This window comes from Diorhabda sublineata, chromosome X, assembly GCF_026230105.1.
Source record: "Diorhabda sublineata isolate icDioSubl1.1 chromosome X, icDioSubl1.1, whole genome shotgun sequence".
NCBI lineage: Eukaryota > Metazoa > Arthropoda > Insecta > Coleoptera > Chrysomelidae > Diorhabda > Diorhabda sublineata.
Window position 1 is genome coordinate 37525655 of NC_079485.1, and position 25194 is coordinate 37550848.

At 31.7% G+C, this 25194-nt stretch overlaps 1 protein-coding gene across 14 annotated transcripts in view; it reads right to left on the reverse strand.

Moving 5' to 3' along the window:
* The window catches only part of LOC130450837 (amyloid-beta A4 precursor protein-binding family A member 2), a 63402-nt gene that overhangs the window by 12635 nt on the left and 25573 nt on the right, over positions 1–25194 (reverse strand). For 7 of the 14 annotated variants that reach the window (XM_056789504.1, XM_056789502.1, XM_056789497.1 and 4 more), the window contains 7 exons: positions 24516–24830; positions 24225–24408; positions 24103–24176; positions 23265–23344; positions 21613–21819; positions 18800–18836; positions 17220–17359 (listed from right to left, as the gene is read on the reverse strand). In XM_056789504.1, the coding sequence (XP_056645482.1) occupies positions 17220–17359; positions 18800–18836; positions 21613–21819; positions 23265–23344; positions 24103–24176; positions 24225–24408; positions 24516–24830 (1037 nt within the window). The remainder of the gene's footprint in view (positions 1–17219; positions 17360–18799; positions 18837–21612; positions 21820–23264; positions 23345–24102; positions 24177–24224; positions 24409–24515; positions 24831–25194) is intronic. The other 7 variants (XM_056789493.1, XM_056789498.1, XM_056789492.1 and 4 more) reach the window with 4 other exon arrangements.

Sequence of the window (25194 nt, forward strand, 5' to 3'; positions counted from 1 at the left end):
AGTGGTAATATCTATACCGTATGCAAAATTTCAATATATTTTTGCTCATCAAACCTCTATAATAGAGTATCTGATGCCACTAATTAAAAGCATCATAAATCTGTTTTAAATCATAGCTTCGATCGATAATTAGATTACGACCCCATATCAAGAGGGAAAGGGCACGTGACAAATCAAAGGGAGACAAACTCATTGGTTGATCTTCACGACTGTATTTTGTTTGAGAGAATCTATTTAATTTTACCTATTTTCTACTAGGTATTTAGTTACTTCTAGTCCGGGAGCGGTCAATCCTGCCGTGTGCAATCATAGGGCCAAGGATAAAATAGTGGTATTCTTATAGTTGAAGTGGAAGTAGGACAGGTGTGTCATCTTCCCATATCAACCCTGCCAAGATTAACCCGGAAAAACGAAATCGAAAAATTTAATATATAAAAGAAACACAATCATATGGATTGCATCAAACATCGTTAGCAGTGGAAAGCTGTTCTTAAAGATTTAGAAGTTAATAAGAACCAATAGCGACAGTGAATTTCTAGCATAATCAATGTGTCTAAAAGAACTGACAACCATCACGAGGATATAACCGCAGATCGCTTTGAACTGTGATTTGAGTCCGACCTGCAACGTGTCGAAAATAAATCTATTTCAATGTATTTCCCCAGTAGGAAAGATGAAACGCAACAAAGCTACCTGAAAAGGAAACTGGTTACAATGATACTGCAATTACAGCAGGGTTAATGGCAACTAACGTAGTACATCGAGAGAAAATTCATTTATAAATAGATTATAGTCAAATAATGACTATAGACAATACAAAACTTTTATTTAATGCTATAAAAATGGCTAACAGAATGCTATAGATTTTGCGAATTCTTTGGACGATGCTTTTCCAAATATTTGCTGTACCCTATAGAGTTTCGCAATTTTGACCACAGAAAAACAAATTGCACATGAGATTAATTATTTATAACAATGTTTCCGCCGCATTTCGTTAGAATGCGCTAGTAGCAAAGATGACGACTAGAGAACAACACGCGTTCTGATTGATCTCTGATAATAGCATCCATATATCATCATCATTAGTTTAAATCCAACTGTCTTTGTAAAGAAAAGAGTACATGATGACCAAGAAATAGTGAAGAAAGCGTCGAGCGAGGAACTGTAACGGGTACTTCCTATTTTGATACTACACAACTCTTTCCTTAGTTCGGAAGAAAATAACTTTCGGTAGGACAGTGCCCCGCATCACTTGAATCACCAAGTAAGTGATTAGCTAGAAATAAATCTATCCCATAGCTGGATTGGCTACAATAGACTTGTTTTTCATGGTCTCCACGGTTACCCGATATATGAGGCGTTGTTTCCACCACACGATAGTAAGATAAACATATATGCGAGCGGGGAGTTTGTCCTACGTCGAAAAAATTGAAGATCTGGAGCTGATGGATTATTTAGATAAGAGTAAAAACCGGAACAGCTTTTTTTGCGTGTTAATCTTTCATTACTAGAAAGACGTATTGCGATGGAAGCAAACAATATATATCGTAAATGTAAATGATTTGAAAAGTAGAGAATAGTATGAATCCGTCATGTATGAATGCTGCATAATGTGAGTTCTGGAAAGAACTAAATTAAAAGATTTTTGTATATTTAAAGGAAGCTTTCACATTCATGGATAACAGTGACAATATTAGTATTGGAATATTATTTTTCTTTTGAGTGAGTTTTTTGCATACAGTTATAGACATTTCGTCTGCTTTTTATATTGGAATTAAAATTATTGAACTTTGGTAGTGAATCAAACCGAACATTCAATGTTCATTTTTATATACAGTATTACTCAAAAATAGGAAAAACAAATAATGGTTTTTTAATAACTATCTATAAATACAAATCTCACCCATAGATTGTGGCTGTACGGAATGTTGAGTAAGCATTCCAAGCTCTGGGTCTACCTGTGAATTGTCTTCGATACTAGCACTTTCAGGACAGCTTGGTGCATAGCATTGCCCATAACTTTGAATCATTTGGTTAGATACCTCCTGCAAGGTTTACCTCTATCACACTTTCGAATATTTCTTTATCTACTCTAAACCCTCCATATACGGTTTTGAAAAATATTATGCACAACAAATGTTCAACTAATATCCGATCTACCAGTTAAAATTTCAAGAGAACGTCGCAATAAATTATAAGAAACTTAACTGTTCACTTGATTCCCACTTCACTCCTCGAGTACTCTGTTTAACGGAATCGAAATCGACCAATATCAAAACAAGAGCGGGAAGGTGTCCGTCAAGTCCACAAAATTGAGAATTTTGAATCATAATTTACTGATATTATCAGTTACAAAGCATGTCTTAGATAATTTAGCTTATAAAATTTATAAATCTTTTGAAATAATGGTTTGAAATAAAAAAGAATCGAAAAGACGAACAACCGTCTTGCTGAAACGGAATCGCCTCAAATTTAACAGTAAGAAATATTCGAAACATCGTAGGAATAATTTGATTTTGAAGTAACTCTCAAATATTTAGTACCCATTAAATTTCCATTTATTCCGGTCCAAACGTTTATGTATTTTAACGCATTCAAAATTAGTCCGAGCATTTCCAGCACTTATTTAACTTGTTCAGCAACTTGTTTCACTGGTTCTTACGAGATAAATTGCAATTTTTACATTTTATGCAAATTTGAATGCAACATCTATTAACAGACTAATAACGATCGTAAGATAGTCTTAGATTCAGTTATACGGAGTTTGTTAGTACTTGTAATCGGACCTGAAATATCTATTGTCAATCCAGCTCTAGTACTAGGGTGAATAAATATGCTACACCTCTCCGTAGTCCCTAAGCATCGATGAATACATTTACCCTCAAGGAAGGTAGTTCTCCGGAAACATTGAGTGAGTGGAACAATTATTGAAAATATCAGAAACTGATCCATTTAGAAGCTTCACAGGACTTAGTCTACACGTCGAATGTGACACCAAATGTCTTGAACTGTATTGTCACTGAGGATAAGTCCTGTTAATTCAGGTATGACTCCGAAACTAAATATCAAACATTGGAATAACTTTCTCTTCAATCATGTAGATGGAAAGTCAAGCATCAAATCGATATTCGTTACCTTTTCTGATAGTCAAGGTATTTCTACCAGAGAGTTTTGTTTCATGGGTACGACCCCAGTACGCACAAGATTCATGGTTTTTGGCTCACAAAAATGCTCACTCTCACAACCAAGACCATTAAACATTTCCTGGAAAAACAGGAGGTGATGAAAATTAACCGTTCTTCAAACTTTCTGTCTCAAACTCGAGTTAAAAGGAAAGATGGTTTTGAGCTCCATCTCAAAAAAAGACTTCTTGCAAAGTTTCTAGGACACGTATAACAGATCTCAGGGGGGTAAAGTTATGGAGGGTGATTATTTCCAAAGACAGTAAAGTTATTTGATTTACGTTAATGGACCATTAACCGAACGTTTTTGTCACAAGATTGTAGTTAATTACAAATTTACCACTAGTAAATTTTATTTTAGTTTGTGGAGCAATTTGCATTGATGTTCTGCAAAATATTTTTCATAACTGTATTGTACATGTAAAGTTAAAAAGGTCATTGATTAAACGCCTTTAGTGCATTTCTATTTACATTATAAGAAACATCCAAAGCCATGGAAGAGGAGTGCGGCATAGTGATATCTAGGTAAAACATGTAACAGGCAACCAACCAAAGAATATGGGGACTCGTAATTGCAGACATTTATATTTTTCCTATTTAATGTAATTTGAACCAAAAGTAATACATCACAGCATACATTATGTATTTTTTGATATAATAAAATCAAATGTAACGCATAAAAGAATTTTTTTCATTTTGAAAGGAATATCCGAGAGGACACGAAATAAAAATTTTAGTTCACTATATTTTACAACTTCTAATTATAATAAAGCTGTGCTGTAAGCGATTTAAGTAACGCGTACCCGCAGCTTCTTGTCGTTGTCAAAGTGTTGCGTTACTATCAACTTTTTTCAGCCATTTGAGCGAATTGAGGAGTGCGTGAGTGATGTCGGATATTTTTATGTAAAAACAAAATTTAGGACTACCTTGGTACCTGTTTTAAACAGCGCATGGTTTGAAAGTATTGTTCAGTTGTTTAATGAATTTCTGGGATTTTTTCATCAACGAGAAATGCTGCCGCCGGCATCATTTTGGTTTATTCCTTTCCGGTACCACATATGGGACTCCAAAGAGATAGTTGTGGATCGACCACTTGCAAAGGATCCCACCTAGCAAAATTAGAGATGACCATTTGGTGTCAACAGACTTTTCGGCTGGCTTCAAGCCGTTATTTAGACTTAAACTCTATATTAGTTATTTTATATTTGTTTTCATAATTTACACTTTTTGGTATTGACTACCAAGGGGTAGTCCAAATAGCTCAAATTGAACTGTCGGAGTCTTAATTGTTACCTGCTAGGCGACGAAAAGTGTATTTTTATCTGAAAAAACATCGTTTTTACTATTTTGGCGATATTTCACTTATTACGGGTAATACTAATCGTATGTTCATTATCAAGTATTCACTTTTAATCAGACACGTTGTCTCCAAATTCGATTTACATGCCGACTCTTTTAATAAATCACTTCATAATTCAGAGTTAAATAACGAGAAAACTTTCCCAACGCTTGAAAAATAAATGGGAATTATCCCATTGGATTCATTGTATACGAATGCTAAGTTTGGTAAGGTATGATCCGTTAATTAGAGAACTATTGTCAATCTATGGAGCTCAAACAACATTTTTATAGGTAAAAATACACTTCTTGTCGCCCAACAAACAGGAGTTACGACTCAGACTATCCTTAAGGACGTCAACGCCAAAAAGAGGCCTTATCCCAATTTCATTCAAATAGAGAAACAATTGGTTGAACATAGTTTTAGTAGGGTTTAGGCCAGTCCAGTCCAGCAATAGATTGAAACCGACCGAAAAACTTTTGGCATGGTTAACCCTGACCTGTGGTTTGGCACAGTATTTCTCTGGGATGCAAAATTCTTTTGAGACTCGAAACTAAATTTTTTTAAAACCATTCTTTAGAGCCACTCTTGTCTTTACCTTTTCCATGTCTGCTGTAGATGTTCAGAAATGTCAAAGCTGTCCCTATTCACTTAATTTCATGATGGTCTGTAATCAATTTTGGCACACATTCTCACCAAAATGTGTAATTCCTTTATCTTTAGCCATGAAAGTTGTGAGAAACTGCGCTAAATTAGTACTATTGTGAAACGGTCGTTTTCACGAATCCTTTCAATAACTTCAGCGACTAATTCGTAAATCACAATGTTTAAGCGTCCAAGTCGGACAATTTCCGGGTAGAATCTTCATTCATCACATTATTTACTTGCCAATAAATTTTCACAGGTTTTGGGATTTTTCCATCAAAAGTCGTATTACCAACCGTAGCTCCCTGTCGGGATTTTCAATTGTCTAAAAAAGTCTAAAGAAACGGCAGTATGGATGAACACCGATTGAAAGTCCAAAAAAAGTGGCGCTAGACAGAAATTTTCCATACTTTCTGAATGACGGTGATGTGATGATGTGTTTAGTTAAACAGATAACACATTTAGGAATTAAAATAAATAAAAAATTAAGGCTGATTCATAAACTTGATATTCTGATGCCAACTGCATTCACCGTTCTTTCCCAGATAAAATTGAAACGCATTAGCTTTTAGAAATTCCACTGCTATGTGATTCTTAATCAGACCCAGCGCTTGTGCTTTTCTAGGATAAACCAATTTTATCTTTTGTTGATCGGCGCTCATAGTCTTCGTAGCAAACAGCTAATTAAATTTGATTGAATTGACAACATAATACTATAGTTGATATAGTTTTTCAATTTTTCGCCAATAGATTATCCGAATACCTCATTCTTTTTTTAACACAAATAATATGAATAGAAAACTATGTTGCCAGTGCACGATGGCAAAGTTTATAAATCAGCCTCTATTTTCGTAATTAAATAAAAAATGAGATATTCCTATTCAAAATAATATTAATTGAAATTTTATCGAGCATACGACCTAACCTAACCATTTTGATCTAGTAAAAAAACTCCAACGAATTTAACATGAGATGTATTACTAATGGCGATATAAATAATAATATTAATACTGTCTTGAGTCGTTAGAAAGTCCTATTGAAATACAATCGAAGCTGCAATACGATCAGGATCGATTTACATTATTTCTTCTAATTAATAAGTACGTTCAATAAATTACAAATTGATTTCCAAAAACCAAACGCAAAAATTAAATGTCAACCAATAGATAGAAAAGTATGTGAATTTATTTTCATATTAGAAAAAGTGTTATATTACAAAAAATATAAATTGTTTTTAACTAAATCATGTATATTATTTAATTTTAAAAACTACTGACGACATTTCGCACTTTGACATATAAAGTGCTGTTGGAACGGTCAAACGTAGACCAGTAACGTTTGGAAATTTGAATATTAAGGGTTGTAAAGTTTCCCAAGAACAATATGACTGATCATTTTAAACTAACCATATAGCAAACGAAAACCCTTTCAATAGTGTTAACAGAAGCTTTGCTAATCTTGTTTGTTATTATTCATAATAAAAAAATGAAAATTTAAGGCAATAATTGCCCCGAGCTTCCTGACAATGAAATATCCGATTTTGCAACTTTCCCTTCTTTTTCAAATGTGTCTGGAGAAGTATTATCTCATTCTGCATCAAAACGTTTCAATCGTCAATACTATGATATTCCTAATCCAAATACCATCTTACCAGACTGTAATCATGGCTTCAGTTTTTTGTGATTTCGCTAAGTTCTGGTGTTGATCATGAAATTCTGATTAACAAACTAGAATATTATGACATCCGAGGTGTTCCCGTAAAATGGTTTGTATCTTACCTTGAATGTCGAAAACAATTGGTAAGAGCTAATGGTGAAATTTGAAGTAAATTGCCAACTAGCAGCGGTGTGTCTCAGAGTCAAGTTCTTTATTTATTCAATAATCAAGTCACAGACTTACGAATTAATGGTAAATTCACTTCATTCGCAGATGACACCAGTGTAAACTGGAGTGTCCATATATACAAGATTTACATTCTGAGATCACTGAACACCGAGAAAACTTTAGTTTCATCCTATAAAGGAGCTCTACTGCTCTGTACATGTAGAAAATTATTCTCTACTTGTTTTGCGGTTAAATTTGTTTCTGAACAGCTCGATTCTCGTACTGCTTTAACAATTCACAACTCGTTTTTCGAGTCGCATCTTCGGTATGGTTTGCCTTTCTGGATGTCTTGTAGTTTGCACCTCTTCAAATTACAAAAAAGAACTATTCGTTATATTTTTGGTTTGGGTAGTAAAACGCATAACGAATTAAAGAATATTTTAAAAAACACAAAATTCCAACTCTCCTCGATCTTTTCATTTTAGAATTGGTTTGTTTGGTTCGCAAACACTTTCACAACTCAACTGAGAAACTCATTCATGCCTACCCTACTAGAAGAAATAATTTGGACATTTCTGATCTGGTGAAAAATTCCAGCATATTCAGCACCAAAAAATCATTTAATCAGCTACCTTCGGATTTATAAGTGGGAAATACATTTAGTAAGTTCCGAAGATTGACATAGACATTTCCGCTTGAAAGACCTTATTATCCTGTGGCAGAATTCTACAATTTATCATAGGCCCAATATAATGGTATCATTCAATTTAGTGTGAAGAAAGTCAAATTTTTATTTTATATTTTTATAGTATCTAATATAAAATTGTGTTTCGTTATCAATAAATCATCTAGAATCAGTGATTACCAAAGTGGTCCAGGTGAAACCTCAAGGGTCGACGAGATACTGGACAGGGGTCTACGTAAATTTACATCGTCACATTATTTGAGAATTTTTAGGCATACGCCTAAAATGGAAGCATTGATATTTTGAAAGTGGTCTAGGGGGAAAAACAGTTGGGGAGCTTTGGATTTAGATTATCTTCCAAATAATCTCTTATAACAGATCAAGAGCTTTGTTGACTATTTTCAGCTTGATATGTCATCTGCAAATAACTGCGCTTGTACTGCTTTCGAATATACAGGGTGTTCCGGGACTTGGTGCAAAAAAAAACGAGAATGAATAATTCTACACTACTATATGAGTAGGGGCGGCTCATGACTAATGGTAAACAATCCATCTTTGACAGGGACAACCTGTACAGTCTAAATATAGCAAAAACTTAATTTTCCAATCGATTTTTCAACAAAAATGTACTCTTTGTTTAACTCGATAAAATTTATAGTATTGTACATGTCAAGGAAACCGTCGAACATAGTTAGTTGGTTAACTTACAACTTATCAAATAAAAACCAAAAAAATATAATGAATGTTCGATATGGGCACCTTGCACTTTTACACACTTCCGGAATCTGCGGAGGATATTTTTTTGAACATGGAAGAGCAATCAAAGATTCTGCCTTATAGCGTCACAATGGAAGTTTATTCTATCGATAATTTCGTTCCTTGTGTTTACCCGTGTTGCATATACCAAGATTTTAAGATATCTCCAAAAAAATTAGTCAATTGTATTTAATTCAAGGGAAAGTGGTGGCCTTGCAAATGAACCTCCTCGACCAATCCACGTATTAGGAAAAATTTTATTTTTTATATTTTAATCCACTGATAATATGTAGTACAAATGTTTATTTATTTATTCATTAGTTCTTCAAGAAATATTTGATTGTATTTTAATACCTCCTTAAAGTATTTTCAATAAATAATTACAATTTTTTATAATTTTCTTCAGAATATCTCTTTATGTACAACGATCTAAAAATCTACATATCTCCTAAACCATAAATTTCATCGAGTTAAACAAAGAGTACGTTTTTGTTGAAAAATCGATTGAAAAATTCATTTTTGCTATCTCTAGATTGTACAGGTTGTCCCTGTAAAAGGTATGGATTGTTAACCATAGAGCATGAACCGTCCCTGGCCTTCAGATAGTAGTGTAGAATAATTTATTCCGTCAAACACCCTACATGGACATACGTAATCATCTATTAAAAATTCATAATGCTCGAATATATTATCTAGAAAATATACTTGAATTTAAGTTCTGATTTCACAACTTTAAATGCCTATTTAAAGGTCGCATGAGAATTTTTTTGTCTCAGCATTATTTTCACATCATCTACTCATTCCCGAATTCTTTGCGTCAACTCTCGGAGCACCCTGTATAAAGTATTATTATATTTCTCAGAATATCCAATATAAAGTATATAATAAAAATGACAAATTTTAAATTTCCGATGACTAGGTGTGCCAAAAATAATCCATTTTATTCTAGAATATTCTAAACAATATTTCATTCTAATTCTAATTATTTTACTTTTATTCTAATTGCATTACGAATTACAAAACATCAAAAACATTTATTGATAACTTTAAATTATTAGATTCGTTCCGACTTTTTATCATTTTTATCATATTCTGCAAAAATAACAAATTGTTAAAAGGTTATACTTATAGACAGTACCAATATTATTATTATTATTATTATTATTATTATTATTTTTAGAATTCTGCAACTGTATGAAACTGTAAAGCGTGCACCATAGGCACAATAATTGAAAGTGGAGGAGAGGAGCACGAGTATTAATAAAAAAATAGCACATTGAAAACATTATTGTTTAACAAAACATCTAGTTGCAAACTGTATAAAAAATATAATACGAAACTGAGCAATACTGCAACATACGAGGGCGGTTTGAGAGAAGAGGAACTTTCCAATACAGAAGGTCGAAAAAATATATAATTTCACAGCAAGTTCCAGTTTTTTCAACCCATTCAACAAAATAACATTTGGGAAATTTAGCAAAATAGGCGTTTTTCTTTGCCATCATTTCTTCATTTGTTAGGAAGCGCTTGCCACTAAATGTAAGCCAGCTTTCGAAATTTGGTAACAGAAAGTAATTAGTGAGCATCAATTCAATAAATATGGCAGATCAGACAATAAATGGTAATCCAGTTCGATAACTTTTCTACAATAGCGAACCAATGAAATCGTTTTTCCTAAGTTCTACAATAAAACGTGTCAGCAAATCAGCGTAATATTAGCCAGTTACCTCTATCCCTTCTCTTAAGCAATCAATAGAGACTAAACCTTTAAAATCACCAAAAATTGTGGTCACGATATTTTTTAACGAAAAAACATTTTTTACATTCTTGAGAGCACGTTCCTCGGTCCAATGTTCCGTTTTTATTTTTAATTTAGGGTATAATATCCTCTACATAGGAGTGAGCTTTTGCTTAGCATTAAGCAATCGCCACACCCACCTTGCAGACAGTTTTTCATATGTAGCATTACATGCAAAATATTGCGTACATTTTCGGTTAAAATATAACTTTATTAGCTATCCCACGTTCACTAAGTAAATGGGAATTGGAGTGGTAATAGTAAATAACTAAAGTTTAGAAACATAAAGGAAACATATAATATAATGAAGCAAAAGTGTTGTCAACTTTGAAAAAGTTACTCTTCCTTAAAACTGCCCTCGTGAATATCCAACAAAGGGAGTAACAGAAAGCATCCATTAAATAAACATAAATGTACCGGGTGGGCAACTACAAACGGCTATCGGCCATATTTCAGGAATAATTGTTTTACAGCTTCAAGGAAAAAATATAACAAAGTCTGAAAACCGTTCCTGAGATATGGCCCGCGGCCGTTTGTAGTTGCCCTCCCGGTATTTGAATTTTTAGATTTCGAAGTCGTCATTTTCAAAAAAAGCACAAACAACGAACAGTTGCCTGACCAGGAGGGATATATGTCCCCTCCGAAATTTCCGTAACGATTTTCTGTTTTTAATAACGTAAGTAGACGATATTTAAAATGATCAACTTTTCAGTGTAACCAAAATATTTTATGTAAATTCTTATTTATTAATTAGTTTAGGTCTTTGACAAAGAGTGGACGGATATTTCAAAAGCGTGACTTAACAATTGTTAACAATACAGTTTCAAACATATTCAACAGAGGTAATTACACGAATAGAAAGTGTGACATAAGTTTGGGGTGGCTGTACTGAATACAACCATGATAACACTAGTTTTGAAAGTGGATTTTATCAATATTGGAAAATAATGTTGAAAAATTACCAAAACCCTTCATATGAAAAATGGATATTTGTTTCGTGCTGTGACATGCCTCCATACCTGGTTTTTGTTTCGAATATGGGTAACACAAAAATGCTTTATCATGGCTGACACTAATTTAGACATGCTTTGTTATGTACATTAAAATTTACGTTTTAAACTGACTTTTCATTATTATAGTTTGATTGCTTTATAAAAATTTCAAAAATTGAAAAATTTTTGTCACTCCTGTTGACTGCATTGTTATTTGCAGCCACGAAAATATAGTACGCTCATTTGTCAAAAAATTCATACAAACATTTTTTTATAACAACCTTCTAGTTCATTTGGTACATACATGACGATATATCACACATGATCATTAAGGAATTGATATGTCTCGATAAAATGACTATAATCTCCATCAATTTTTAATGAAGTGGTTCAAAATGTAATTAGTTTTATTTGAAAATGCATAATAGCACAGATTTTATATGAAAGGTTTATTTACAGGATTGTAAAATAAAAAACGTGATTATTGATACCGTCTCATCTGAAGTTTTAAAAGATTTTAATATAACCACGCCAAAAAAGTTGGAATACAAATACTAACTAAAAACTAACGGATTAACTGATAATTCTATACCTCAGTGACGAGAAACACGATATTACTTTAATATGAAATTGTTAATTATCAATATCAAATGACACCCCATTGTATACTCCAGTATTTCGTATGCAATAAAATTTGTATAAATATAATGAATATATCGAGTGTATACTTATATTTTTACATAATTAAGCGTCTCATAATTTCTAAAAAGCTGAAGATAAAAAAAATATAAATAAATCGTTATTTATATAAACTTTGGGAAGAAAAGAATAGATTTTATTTTGGAACAAATAATGTTAATAATTTTATTTTAGAAATTTCCCGTAACTGGTTTATGATATTATATTGGTCTTTACCTCCTAGGTCATTGAAATTGTGCCATTATTCGTTTTCAAAAAACTATATTAAAAACACAGATCAAAGACTCCCTATATACATATAGTATTTTATTGTGATGCTTGTTTGGGACTCCTATGGGACCCAGAATTTTGGCCATCTGCCGGCAAATTCTCCTCTTTTAGATATTTCTCTGATTTGCATGCTATATAGCATGCTAGTTGACCTTTTATGTTTTTCGCCGAATATCTTTCCTTACTTCGTTAATTAATTATAGCGGCGCAGTAGTTTCAAAGTCCACATTCAAAAAGAAATCAATGTCTTGTCGTTGATTTCTCACTAAATTCAAAGAGTTTGATTAAATAACAATTCCGGATCATCAACGTTCTTTTTACATATAACGTATACTAGAGGAAACACCATAGGCTGAATACACACGGATCGAGTCAAAAGAAACTCATATATGATGCAAATCATTAACCAGTTTGCAATGAGTAACAACTTTTGTATTTGAATGAGGATCTACAGACGGGGCAACTGATTTCCAACCAGCCTGCAACGTGTTGGCAACCGGATTAATGAAACTCGACCTGTTGATTCGCTGGCAACTTGAATCACCCACCTCTCAAACGGTTCAATAGACGAAGGTTATTTTGTTTTCAATCACGAATTTGTCACTTCAACAGGTTAGTAATTCCTTTTAAGTACAATTACTATCTTCATTTCATTTATTTATTCATTTATTGTTTCTTGGAACTATATTTGTTATTTTTTTAAGTAAAAAGCAAGCACAAGAGGGTAAACCCTATTACACTCGAGTCGTTCGAGTGGTGTCTGTCGTGCGGAAGTGTTTGTGGATATTGATCTTAATCTTCTTGGTAGCTGATTCCACAGGCCTGTACTTCTCCAAAAGAAGGAGTCCCGATAAATTGAAGTTCTGGACGTCTACAGCCGAACTCGGTGTTGGACAGCTCGGAAGAGGAACTGTCGTGGTAGTGTCGGTAAAACAGAGTCATGTCGGCGACCTTTTTCAAAGCTGTCCAAGTTTCTGGTCAACTCTGGATCGTCTATAAATCGGATTGCTCTCTTCTGTATTGAGTTGAGCATCCACAGAGTTAGTTGGAGCTCCAAATGTGGCTAGCAATAATCCAAATATGGACGAATAGGATCGTTTGTACATTTGCAAAAGAAGTTTGGACTGGATTGTTTGGTTCGACGATGAAGTAAATTATTTTTTTCTATGGTTAAATTTGGAAAGGGGATGTAGTATAGCTCCCGTCACTTCGTTAAAACAAGGGAATAAATAAGTTGTTCTAATACAATTATTTATTTAAAAAAAAAGTTCTGGAAAGCTCAAAATTATTGGAAAAATTACGTTTTTATTCCAAATCACTTAATATTATGGATACTAAGAAAACTAACAGCGGTTAGATTAGATTATCCATCAGTGTTAAAAATGATGTCATACTTATAAAAGGTGTAGCTTCTGGCATGAAATTTACTTCAATTATATTTTATGATTCTGTTTAAAATCTCTATTACTTTTACAGATATAAAGGAATGAATAACTATAAACTTCAAGACTTGTTAAAAAAATCTGATTTAAATCCGAATTTATCACATTCCCCATTAAAAGTTGGGGATTTCATAAACTGACCGGTAAATTTTATAAATATTAAATAAGTCATCATATTTACCAAATTCAATGGTGATTATGTAATTTTATTAATCACCGATTTATATTTTTTTACTCTTATATATCGACAAGCGACACTGTAAAGGAAACTGCAAAACCTTATGACTAAACAGTAAACTGCTTTAAAACGAAAAAAAAAAAATATATTTGAGCCACGGGTGGATTCCATTTTTTAATTCTAATAATATATTGGTCAAATTCTCATTAACGGTGTGTATTTATTAAGGGGGCCTTTAATCTAAGTTAAAATATATTTTTAGACATACTTTGCAAGAATATTTAAAAAAATACACTATAAAATAATGTATGTATTAAAAATATTCATCTGAAGAGTTATATTCACAATATTTACAGTTTTCACATTCTAAATCTATACAGCAAATTTTTTAGTGATTATCAGGTGCTGCTGAGAATAAGACGAGATTCGATTGAACATAGGAATTAATTGAACAAAATATCACTCATCAATGAATATATTATCGGGTATTTTAACGCAATATACACGTTTATTTAAAATTATTTTATTTATGATTCTACTATTTATCATCACAAAAAAAAGTGCAATAAACCAGCATGATTTTTTCCGCATATTACTACAAGTTTAGATTCACAAAACATTTTAGTAAGAATACTAAGTATTCATAATGTGAAAGTGAAGCATGTTTCGTATTTTTACAAGAACATATCAAAATATTTTCAAATTGAAAAATCGAAAGGAAAGGTCTAATAAAATCTGGGAAACAAGCAGGCTTACACAGCTAAATGTAGATGCGATGAATCATAGTTTGTGTGGAACAAACAAGTGAATTAAAATTTTACAGTATCACGAATAAAAGGCTAATGATATATTGGAAGAATAAGAAATAGCAGTATGCAAACAGTGATTATATTCAGATGTATGGATCACCACAATAATTTATGTCAAAATTCTGAAAATTTAGTAGGTACTTCGTAATCCCAGAACAAGCACTGAACAGATAAAAAAACGGGGTTAACACATTCAAGTTGTTAAAATTAAAAGAAATAAAATAGAGAACAGTGTATTAATTTTTGAAATGTATAGAAACATAGACTATTTATTTCTGTATGGTGTTGGTAAGTATTTTGAGTGTTATAAATGGCGCTTAGAAAGTCGGAGCCACAAACTGTGTTGTATTATAATATGATAACATCTCCATGTAGATGTAGATTATTAATATTAAGTTGTTGCTTGTTGTTAGTATGCGTTATTCATTGAATCAAATGTAACATTTCTATATACGTGCCTGATACCTTTGCTCCGCCTCTGACTCATTTATGACTCAAAATAATCTAGAAACTGGTAAGTCTGAAACGTGCCTATAGTAAAAGCTCGAGAATAGTGAAAGAGAGTGAGACGAAGATGGCCATATAAATCTATCTAACCACAATGGGTTTCAATATCCACGTTTTGTCAATCTTCCTTCTGCAACCCCAACGGGGGTTGCTTGAAGAACCTGCTTTCAAATATGAATTCTCCATTTGTGCTTCTTATCTAGCGTGACACCGAAATAGTGCACTCACAAGAGAAATTCAATTCTGTTTTAAAGATCAAGGGAGCTCTCACAAATAATTTACTCTTTTTGTAAATACCACGTCTAAGTCTTAATATTCTAAGAGCCCCTTACATATTATTTGCCATTGTTTTAACGTCCTAACCTTGGACCAGAATAGTAACATCACCGGCAAAGCCTGCGCCGTGCACCTCTAAACTTTCCAGCTCAACCAGCAAGTTGTCGATAACCATAGTCCACTTTCAGGGCATCCTCACTTAAATAACAATTGCGTGGTAAACGATTTTTTTCGGATAATGAAGTTGTATGTGCGGTAAATCAGAAATTGAACTACCTTTATTTCGAAACGCATTAGAAGTGCTAGACCATCTATGAAAAAAATGTGTTAACCTCAATGGAGACTATATTGAGAAATAAAAATATTATCTATCACAAATTTTTATTGTAATTGGGTATGAGTGGGTGAGAGGCAAATCAAAGGTATCAGCCTTCTTATATGTTGCAAATTTAAAATAAATTATGAAATCCAATATTTTCTTTAATTCATAAAATAACTTTAAGATCCCTTTTAGAAACACTGTTTATTTGGAAATAATAATAAACACAGAAGTCTCGCAAACGATATTTAATTATAATTAATAATAATTATATTGTATATTAATTATATTAATATACAAACAATAATTAAGAAAAGTTATCTTAATCCACATGGAGAAAAGAACATCAAACTCATATTATTGAAGGAAGATTAGAACAAATAAAATGAGAGGTATTCTGATCAAGAAATTTGAAAAAATCGAATTTTTTTCTTATTTTCAAAGTTTAGACCTGAATAGATTTTTTCATTTTCGGAGAAACAGTAGATTTTGTGACGTAGCGTATAAGCTGGCCAAGTGGAACGAGTTATTCTACTGGTATTGTTTCTCAAACTTTAAAGGCGTTATTCTCGAAACTACTTTTTTTGAAGTTGTTAACACGAGTTTTACCGGACCGATTCCTTTGAAAATTGGTGGAAATCTTTTTTATATATCCTTCTGTTGCGTCTGCCTTGGATTTTAGAAAATTTCAATTTGGAATATTTTTAAAAAATTCAAAAAGATCAAAAAAAGGAGCAAAAACATTTTTTTTTGCTAAGGTCAATGCGATTTCAATACAGATTCACAATTTCTTAAATTTGTTTCCAGATCACTACAAGGGCTAAAATCATGTCAACCAGGGTGTCAACCGCTTTTTTTGTAGGCCCCACTTTACTGGCCTGTAATTTATTGAAATTCTGATTTTGATTTACATTTTTCTACGTTATTTTTAAAAATACCTAAAATTTAACCTTCTAGACCAGAATACCCCCTTAATTAACCTCTTTTGTTGATTAAATTATATTTTCGGTCAGATATTTTTGAACAATAGTTTAAGATATCAATTTGAGATAGTGATTCCAACTTAATGGCAAGCTAGATCACCATATTATGGCCTTTAGATTAAATGAAAAGAAATTGAAAATGTATTTTGTGAATATGTGACAGATAATTGTTAACTACTACTGACTGAAATAGTGAGACAATAGTTATAGAATTGTGTAATTTTTTAATAACATATTATGCGTAGAAAGATTTAACGCAAAGGTTGGAAGTTGTAGATGTATTATATAGACACTATTAATGATACTTCAAAATATATTATTGTATTTGAGGATACAACAATTATATATTACATGAAGCTTCCTAAGAAATCAAATTAACTTGTAGTAGTTTACAGAAAGTTCGATAACATTTTTGAAACATCGAAATGATTGTAAAATTAGAAAAGTAACATAAACGTTCGAGACAGTGATAAAGCAAAATAAAGGGTGCCACTTAAAAAGAATTCATGCTTTACCTTTATCCTAGAAACAGCTTCTTCTGCTTGCATCATTCTTGTGGTTTTAGTTGGTTGGCCTTCGCATACGAGTTGGGTAGACCCCAAATATCTTGCTCGAAAGAGAACTCCTTCTATCAACACTGAACGTTGGATCACATCTGTAAAGAATGGCATGAACTGATAACTTTTTTCTAGCAAAAAAATACCAATGAATAATAAATAGCACTCCGAATATTCAAAAAAGTGATAAATTTATTAAAATTAGTTGCTTGATGCTCAAACAGATTTTAATAAAAATTGATTACATACTTTTTATAGCAGCTTAATATAAGATTTATTTAGTTAATATAATTAAACTGTATCTTTTTAAATGTTACCATGAACATTTTTACATATTTTTATAGCCAAAATTTTATTATAATTGATCCTCTCATTAGAATATCACCTTCAAAAAGTAAATTTGATTATTTTTAATGTTTAAATATTTTGCGCCATTGTATACTTTGAGCATTAACATTTTTTTTCTTATACATTTGAAGAATTTCAAAAATATTTTATCTTTTGTTGTAAAAAAATCACAACAGCAGTTTTAAGATGTTAAAATTTTCTGAATTTTCGAGTGTTATCCAACTATTTAGTGAAACAGGCTGCAATAAAATAGACATGGAAATATGGTGAGTTTTTACCAAATTTACACAAACATTTTTATTGATAATATGCTCAATTTTTTGAAAAAAAAAATATTTTAAGCTCATAGTTTCACACAAAAATACGTACAAGTAACCAAGAGAAATTTTCAAATTCGAAATATCAATTTGGTAACTTCTAAACAGTAGCATAAGCATTCAAAATTACCTACAAAAGTAGCGGAGAGAAAAGTATATTGAAAAAACTCATTAATAATAAAGAAATTTTCTCTAACGGTGATTGTTTAAAACAAAATATATAATTGAGTTTCTGACATGCAAGATGTTAAATAATCATCGAATAGACTTAAAAAATGTTAAATCTTAAAATTTCCTTTTCTATATATCACATTAAACTGATTAGTTTCATTATTTTTTAGGTAATATACTTTGCCCCAATATTCTATTGATCTCCATTTTTGATGCTGTATATATTCAAGTACTTTCTGTAGTTTCAACACCTTTTTAAATTTCCAGATTTTGTTGGACTATTGTCATTACATTGTAAATAAAACATAATAGTGTTTAAATTTCTATTATCAATTCATTCATATCAAGAATAGTACAAAAAGTTGAGAAATATATATTTAGTGATTAATCCTTATTTAATCTCAAACTTCATATGCTATTTATTAGACTTTTTGTGTTATATAGACTGGGAATAATTCCCATATTGTACCTCTAATAAAAAATTAAAAAATGTGTATAAAGAAGTAATTAGTTGAGTTTCTAAACTGTGTTGTGGTACTGTGCAGATTTGGTACAACCATTTAATGGTGTGAACATGAAATTTGATAAAATCATTCTGTTTCACATTCCTTTAAACTTACCATAAAATTCCAAAACGTTTCGCAAATTAAATAAAGTTAATTTTTTAAGAGAACTACAAAACTAAAAAAAAACAAGACTTACCTTCTTTATTCCTGCCTTTCTTTTTGTTATCTTTTTCCTGAAAATAAATAGGGAACTAAGAAAAAATATTAAATTTGGATTGAAAAAATGCCTATGTACAAGTTTAAAGCCTCTAATTTTAAGGGTTAGTTCTATAATTGCTTTTAGTTTAAGTTTCTTAGAAACTAGTTTGGATATTTACAAATTAGTAAAAAAGGAACAATTTATATAGTGTGGTAAATAACTATTACTTAACAGTTTTTAACTATTATCAATTCTAGTATTGAACACACTATTCACCAATACTCACACTCTGATGAAAACAAAGTTATCGTTTTCAGAGACCTACAGGTAACTAAAAACTTGAGCAAGGAACAACGTATCATTTTCAGGTGCCTTAGTAATTGTTGATTCTTTAAATTGTATCCAATATAAATAACTAGTTTATAATTCTTGGCACATAGTTTGCTTGATTTTCCTCAACATTAAAACATAATAAGGAAAAGAATCTGATGGAGGGTATAGATGTACTTAACAAAATTGGTTTAAAATACTGAATTTGGAAAAGAGTTGTATTTACGAAATTAGCTGTAATGATTGTGATGTGGAAGTGTATTGGGCACGCTAGGAAGTCTGTTAATGGCCTATATAAGGAGTACCTAGTTCATTTTGAGTATGAATAGTGCTGCTGAGGATACTGGCAAGCATAATCATGCAAATAATAGTTTTTTTCAGCTGGAATTATTACTCGAGGGAGAAGGTTCATTAGCAGACAAATTTAGTATATTTATTTAGGTCTCTGACAATAACTTGGTTATCAAAACGCACATCAAACAGTGTGTTAGTGTAGTGGTAGTAGAAATCGTAAGATACGTCAACTGGAAAAGTTTAAAAAAAATTGATATGATATTATCTAAGTCTAAGATGTTAAGTAGGATCCACTTAAAAAGCATAGGCTTGACTCTAATATATCTGTTATTTTAAGAAGTGAAGTTCTACTCAACACTCAATAACCTGTTTTATAAAGTTTATTCCTTTAAAGCTTTTCGTGTATATATCTTGTGTAATTTCTATAGTGAGTACACCTTATCTAATTCCACTGTGATTGTGAGATGCGCAAAAAAACAAAGGAGACCGCATTACATAGTAGAATCGTATGTACACTTTGAGAATAAAATTTTTAATACAAAATATATTTTTAAAACTCAAAAACTAAAAGTTGGGATAAAAGATTTCTTCTAACTGTTCCACCAGATTTATAGAATGGCGCTAAATCCTAAGCTTTCGAATCTATTTGTTTCTCTGACTTTTTACTTTTATTGGGTTTGGTGTGGAATGATGAACTTCTTTTTCCTTCCCTTTTCAATATTTTTAGATCTAATACCAAGTTCATGTGCAACCCTTTCCTACATTTTTGCTACTGGAATCTTATATCAGGTTGCGCCTCCAATAATATAAATTTAAATACATTATATACTATTTGACGATATACATTCAATATCTTAAGTTTAACAAGCGATTTAGAAGCCATATCAAAAAATTAACAGAATGTACCACTTTTTGATAAACAACGTTTACTCTAAGACAATTGTATTATGTACAATATTAATTTGTCTAGCTTTTCATTTTCCTGTTTGCTCAATTGTAAGTACAATAATAATCTGTTTAGTAAATAATGTTATGTCTAAAATGCCAGAGGTCAGATTAAGTTCTTCATTATTTCATTTCAATTATTACGTGGTATAGGTTTAAACCAGTCAGTTCAGATCATTGATAATAGACATAAAATGAATGTCAACAGAAATCTACAAGCATGGAAAATTTTTTGAAGCACTCAATCAACTTCTACTTACTCTATCTACCTAAGTTCGGAGTTTCATACAATAATTAGATTTTTTAACTTTTTTACATTGTACCTATTCATATTATGATTATTGATAAAGAATGTACATTGAAACTTATTTGTTTTATTTTAGTGTTCCGTGAAGTATTTCACTTTCCAAAAAGATTCCGTCGCCAAAAAAGTTTGAGACCCGCTGGCTTGGAAGTAAGATCGTCGCCCTCTAACCTCAAGGTTAACTCTCAATGGAAAAACAAATTTATAATCCACTTCTAATTTTTAACAGCATTGTTGTAAATTGGAATAATTTTATACCCAAGAATATATTCTTAACAAACATTTTGCTTAAATTAAAAAAAAAATAAAATTAAAACCTAAATCCTAATTAATGCCGTGGTGATGGAAACAAAAAATATAACAGCGAATTACCGTTCAATGGAGAAAATGATATAGATAAAGATGGTTTTCAAAAGAGACCCTTCGAAAACTTGTACAGAGAGATATAATTTTCGTTATACAAGAGTATTGTAGTAATTTGATCAAACTCACTAATATTCTAAGATATAAAAGTAAGTGTAAGTTTCTAAAGAAAATGATCAACATTTGATATAATTTTCATGATACCCAAAAATGTTCTAGGAATTTGAACACCAATAATTTACAATAATTTTCAATTTTTTCTCAACTTCGTTTTCATCTTCTTTTTACACCAATACCAACCAGCTTTACTAGGACTTATTTTTACCGCACATTCAAGTGAAGTGTTTTTTCATAAATATATTAGTTTTATTAAACAATCTAAATCTAAGCGTCATACCCAAACTAGTTATAATGTTAAAAAATTTGATTTGGCATTCTGCATGCAACATTTTAACTACAAGTTAGTCTACGAAGAGTTTTTATTATTAGATAGATGTAATGGAGGAGAGTGTTAGAGTGAATTTTAAAGCCTCAGCTATTCTAAATATTATTCTATTCATGCGCAATCTCACACCTTTTTAATTTTATTTGAAGACACCGATCCTTTTTGACTTTGAGGCGATTGGCTTTTTTCTGAGGCAGCTGTCGGGGAGGGAGGATCAGAAATTTGTGTTTCAGAAGGGACTAAAGGAAGGGTACCATCATCCACACTATTTAAAATTTTAGGATTTGCTAGGCTTATCGGAGGCATTATAGTCCGACTTTTAGGTTTTCTCCAACCCTGATAATATAAATAAGAAAGTTAAGGAACATGCTAATTTTTAATATATTTCTACATTTAACTATTTTTTAAAGAAAATCGGTTCAAACTATATTTTATTTATCAGTTAGACCACGACACATTTTATACCGTTCAAAGACATGTATTACATTCTATTCCCAATAATGTTCAAACCTCTTTCAATTTCTGGAGTGTAAAGATTTTCACCTTATAGTGAGAAAAGAGATAAAGCGGCGTCCATGGAAAAATACAGACAGAAAAATTAAATCCTGTGAATCTGGCAGGTCATCTAAGATTCTATAATTGATAACGCTAGAAAGAGTGACAAACCAATGGACCAAATGCATAACATGGTGGACACAGACATCTCAATTGAAGTGGTAATCACTGAAAGCCAATCAGGGGCCATTAAAACTTTTCTGTAAGTTTAAACTGCATTTCTCTAGAATAAAGATAGCCAGAAGCTAGCGCCAGGAGCTAGATTGGGCATTTTTGGACTAAAATGCAAACTCTCCGTACCACTGAAAAAATCACTCAATATTTTTCAGGTAAATTTGCTAGCTATAAACATTCGTAGCCGGAAGTCTTTGGATAGAAAGCTCTGTAGAAAGTACATTCACCTGCTCTTAGATAACCCAGCTGCCTCGAAGGCTATTGAGTACACGTCCAAGCTAGCGTAGGACTGCAAACATACTCTAAAAGTACTAACAGAAACACAGTAAACCTAATGCGGCTACCAGGCCACCAACGTATACCAGGCAATGAGAAAGCAGATAACCTTGCCAAAAAAGGGGCAACAAATCCATATTTTGGACCAGAGTCTTAATTTGGCTTAAAGAGATGCCACATCAAGAATAAACTGAACAGATGGCTAAACAACCAGATAGATTCTTAATGTAAAAACACTTTAGCCTTAAGACAAACCAAAAGACTATCAGCTAAAAATTTCCAGAAACTACATTAATCTTGTGGTTGGTCTCCTGACAGATTACTGCCCCATCAAATATAACCTTAAGACGACAACTGCAGATTCTGCGAGCAAGTCATAGAAATAGCAGAGCATCTACTATTCGAAGGAATAGTGCTAACACTTTGGGAAGAGGGACATAAAAACCCCAGACCTCCATTGTGAAAAGTCTAGATATTTTGGAAGCAAAACAATGAGATGCGGAGTCTTGTCAAGTATCTTCTAGGTATAGTTGCAGAGTGTTTGAAAGGTCCAAACCACTCCACAAACCCAAGAAGTATTAAATTAATAATGTTTCAAAAAAATCATTCTAGGTGAGAGCACTACGTTATGACTAATTTAATATGTATTTAATAATGCTCATATTCGGCAACAATATTTTTTTTTCATCATATAAAAAGTGTCATGTCTTATTTTTGTTAATTTTATTCATTTAATGCTCAATAGCGATACCAAATAATACTTTATTTCAAAATACCTTATCATCGTAAAAACCCTGATCGTCAGTCCTTTGTTGCCCAAGAAGTCGGTCTGTTTCTAAATCGGTGTCATTTTCCTCTACAAGAAACATATATATGGTTATCAATTTTTATGAGGAAATATCAAATCTTGATCTACACTACTCAACTGAAGCGATCTGCTAGATCATTTCTATTGACGTCTTTCTAATGAAAAAAATATTTACGAAGGGACCAGAATAGTATTAAAGCGAGAATGAGAACACAACTGAAGAACATGAATAGAAGCATTAAAATGAAATAAAAAATTAATACTGAATTGAACAAGTAGATATCTAGTAGAAGTCTTTGAAACCATGTCGTAATTCCCTCTTCAATTCTTGGCGACTTAAAAAAAGCAAAACTAGCCGTTTGAAGAATAAATACCATAATGGTAAACGTAAATATAGGACTAGAATTGCAAAGAAAATATTTCATACATGTAAACTTACTGAACACACTATTTACTACCACTGAAGTAACACTCACAATCACACTGTCTGGTCTGTTGAGCCTTCCATAGGTTGCTGGTTCATATTCGACTCAAAGAGGATCAGACAGTGTAATTGTGTTGATATAGTATTATTAAAGAGGGTGTACAGTATGAATATCCCAAACAGTTTCAGATATTGCAACTTGAAAGGGAACTAGTTAACTCTTTACAAATATTAATAGTTCAATTAAAATGTTCATACAGTTCAGAATATAATGGACAAATATAACCACCTATTAAGCCAAAGACAGATATTAGGAGAGAAAAATCTTTCTACTAAGATCTTTTGGAAATAATAAAAATTGCTAGTGTTATTTTACTAATACCTTCTTCCCCTCCACTATTAAACTTCCTCTCTGAATCTCCACTTGCATTTGAAAGACCCCTTTGCCTGAAATGACTGTTATGAATATAAAATAAAACAATTTTCCGTAATTATTAATAATACCTGGGCACCCAAATAGGGCTAGTTGCATTTTCTTCGTCACCTTCTTCAGGATGACGCTGTAATGGTAGCGTTTTTGTCCTTTGTAAAGTTAACCTAATATCTTTTAGAGCTGCTTCAACGTCGTTTGTTTTTTCTCCTTGCATTGGGCGATGAGGCGCAGGAGCAGGAGGAGGAGGTGTTTTTTCTACAATATACATTACTTCTAATATAACTATTAAAATACAGAGTCAATAATACATACTGAAACATTGTATACTATTCAATTTTCGTTCAGGTACCTTGTATACTTACCAAGTGAATCTGTTTGAGATATCGTCATAGGTTCTTCAAAGCTACTAACACAACCATTAATATCAATAGAAGATACATTACGTATTTCGTTTTTTGGAGACAAACCATTTTCATTAATTTTAGTTGAATTTGATTTACAAATTCCTTGATTAATTTCCCTTTCTATTTCAGTTATTTGTCGCTTCATGAGCATTACAGTTGGGTTATTATTATCTGTATCACTAGCATGTCCGGATGATAAACCATCTTCTAATACAGGCATACTAGAGTATAAGCGTAACGAATCACTAGGAATAACTAAGTCTGTATTTGATCCTAAAAAAGAGGTAATAAGTATATATTTTCAAATCATCAATTTTGAATAATGTTTTATAGGGTGATTTTTGATTTTAGAAATGGTACAGCTAAGCTTTACAATGCAATAAGATTGCTTGTCTTTCAACTAAACTCCATAATTTTTTTATTACTTCTAGCATTTTCCAAACATTCTATCAATAAATTTTTTACAGCTTGATTGATGTAGGATGATAAAATTTATTTTGTTTTAAAATATACGTTCTTCAAGCTTTTAGATAATAGTGCGGTATACTAGAAATGCTTTATTAAACTGCTTCTAATAGTTTCTTTGATATGCATGGGCCACTATACAAAATAAAAAAATCTCAAGCATGTGCCACCA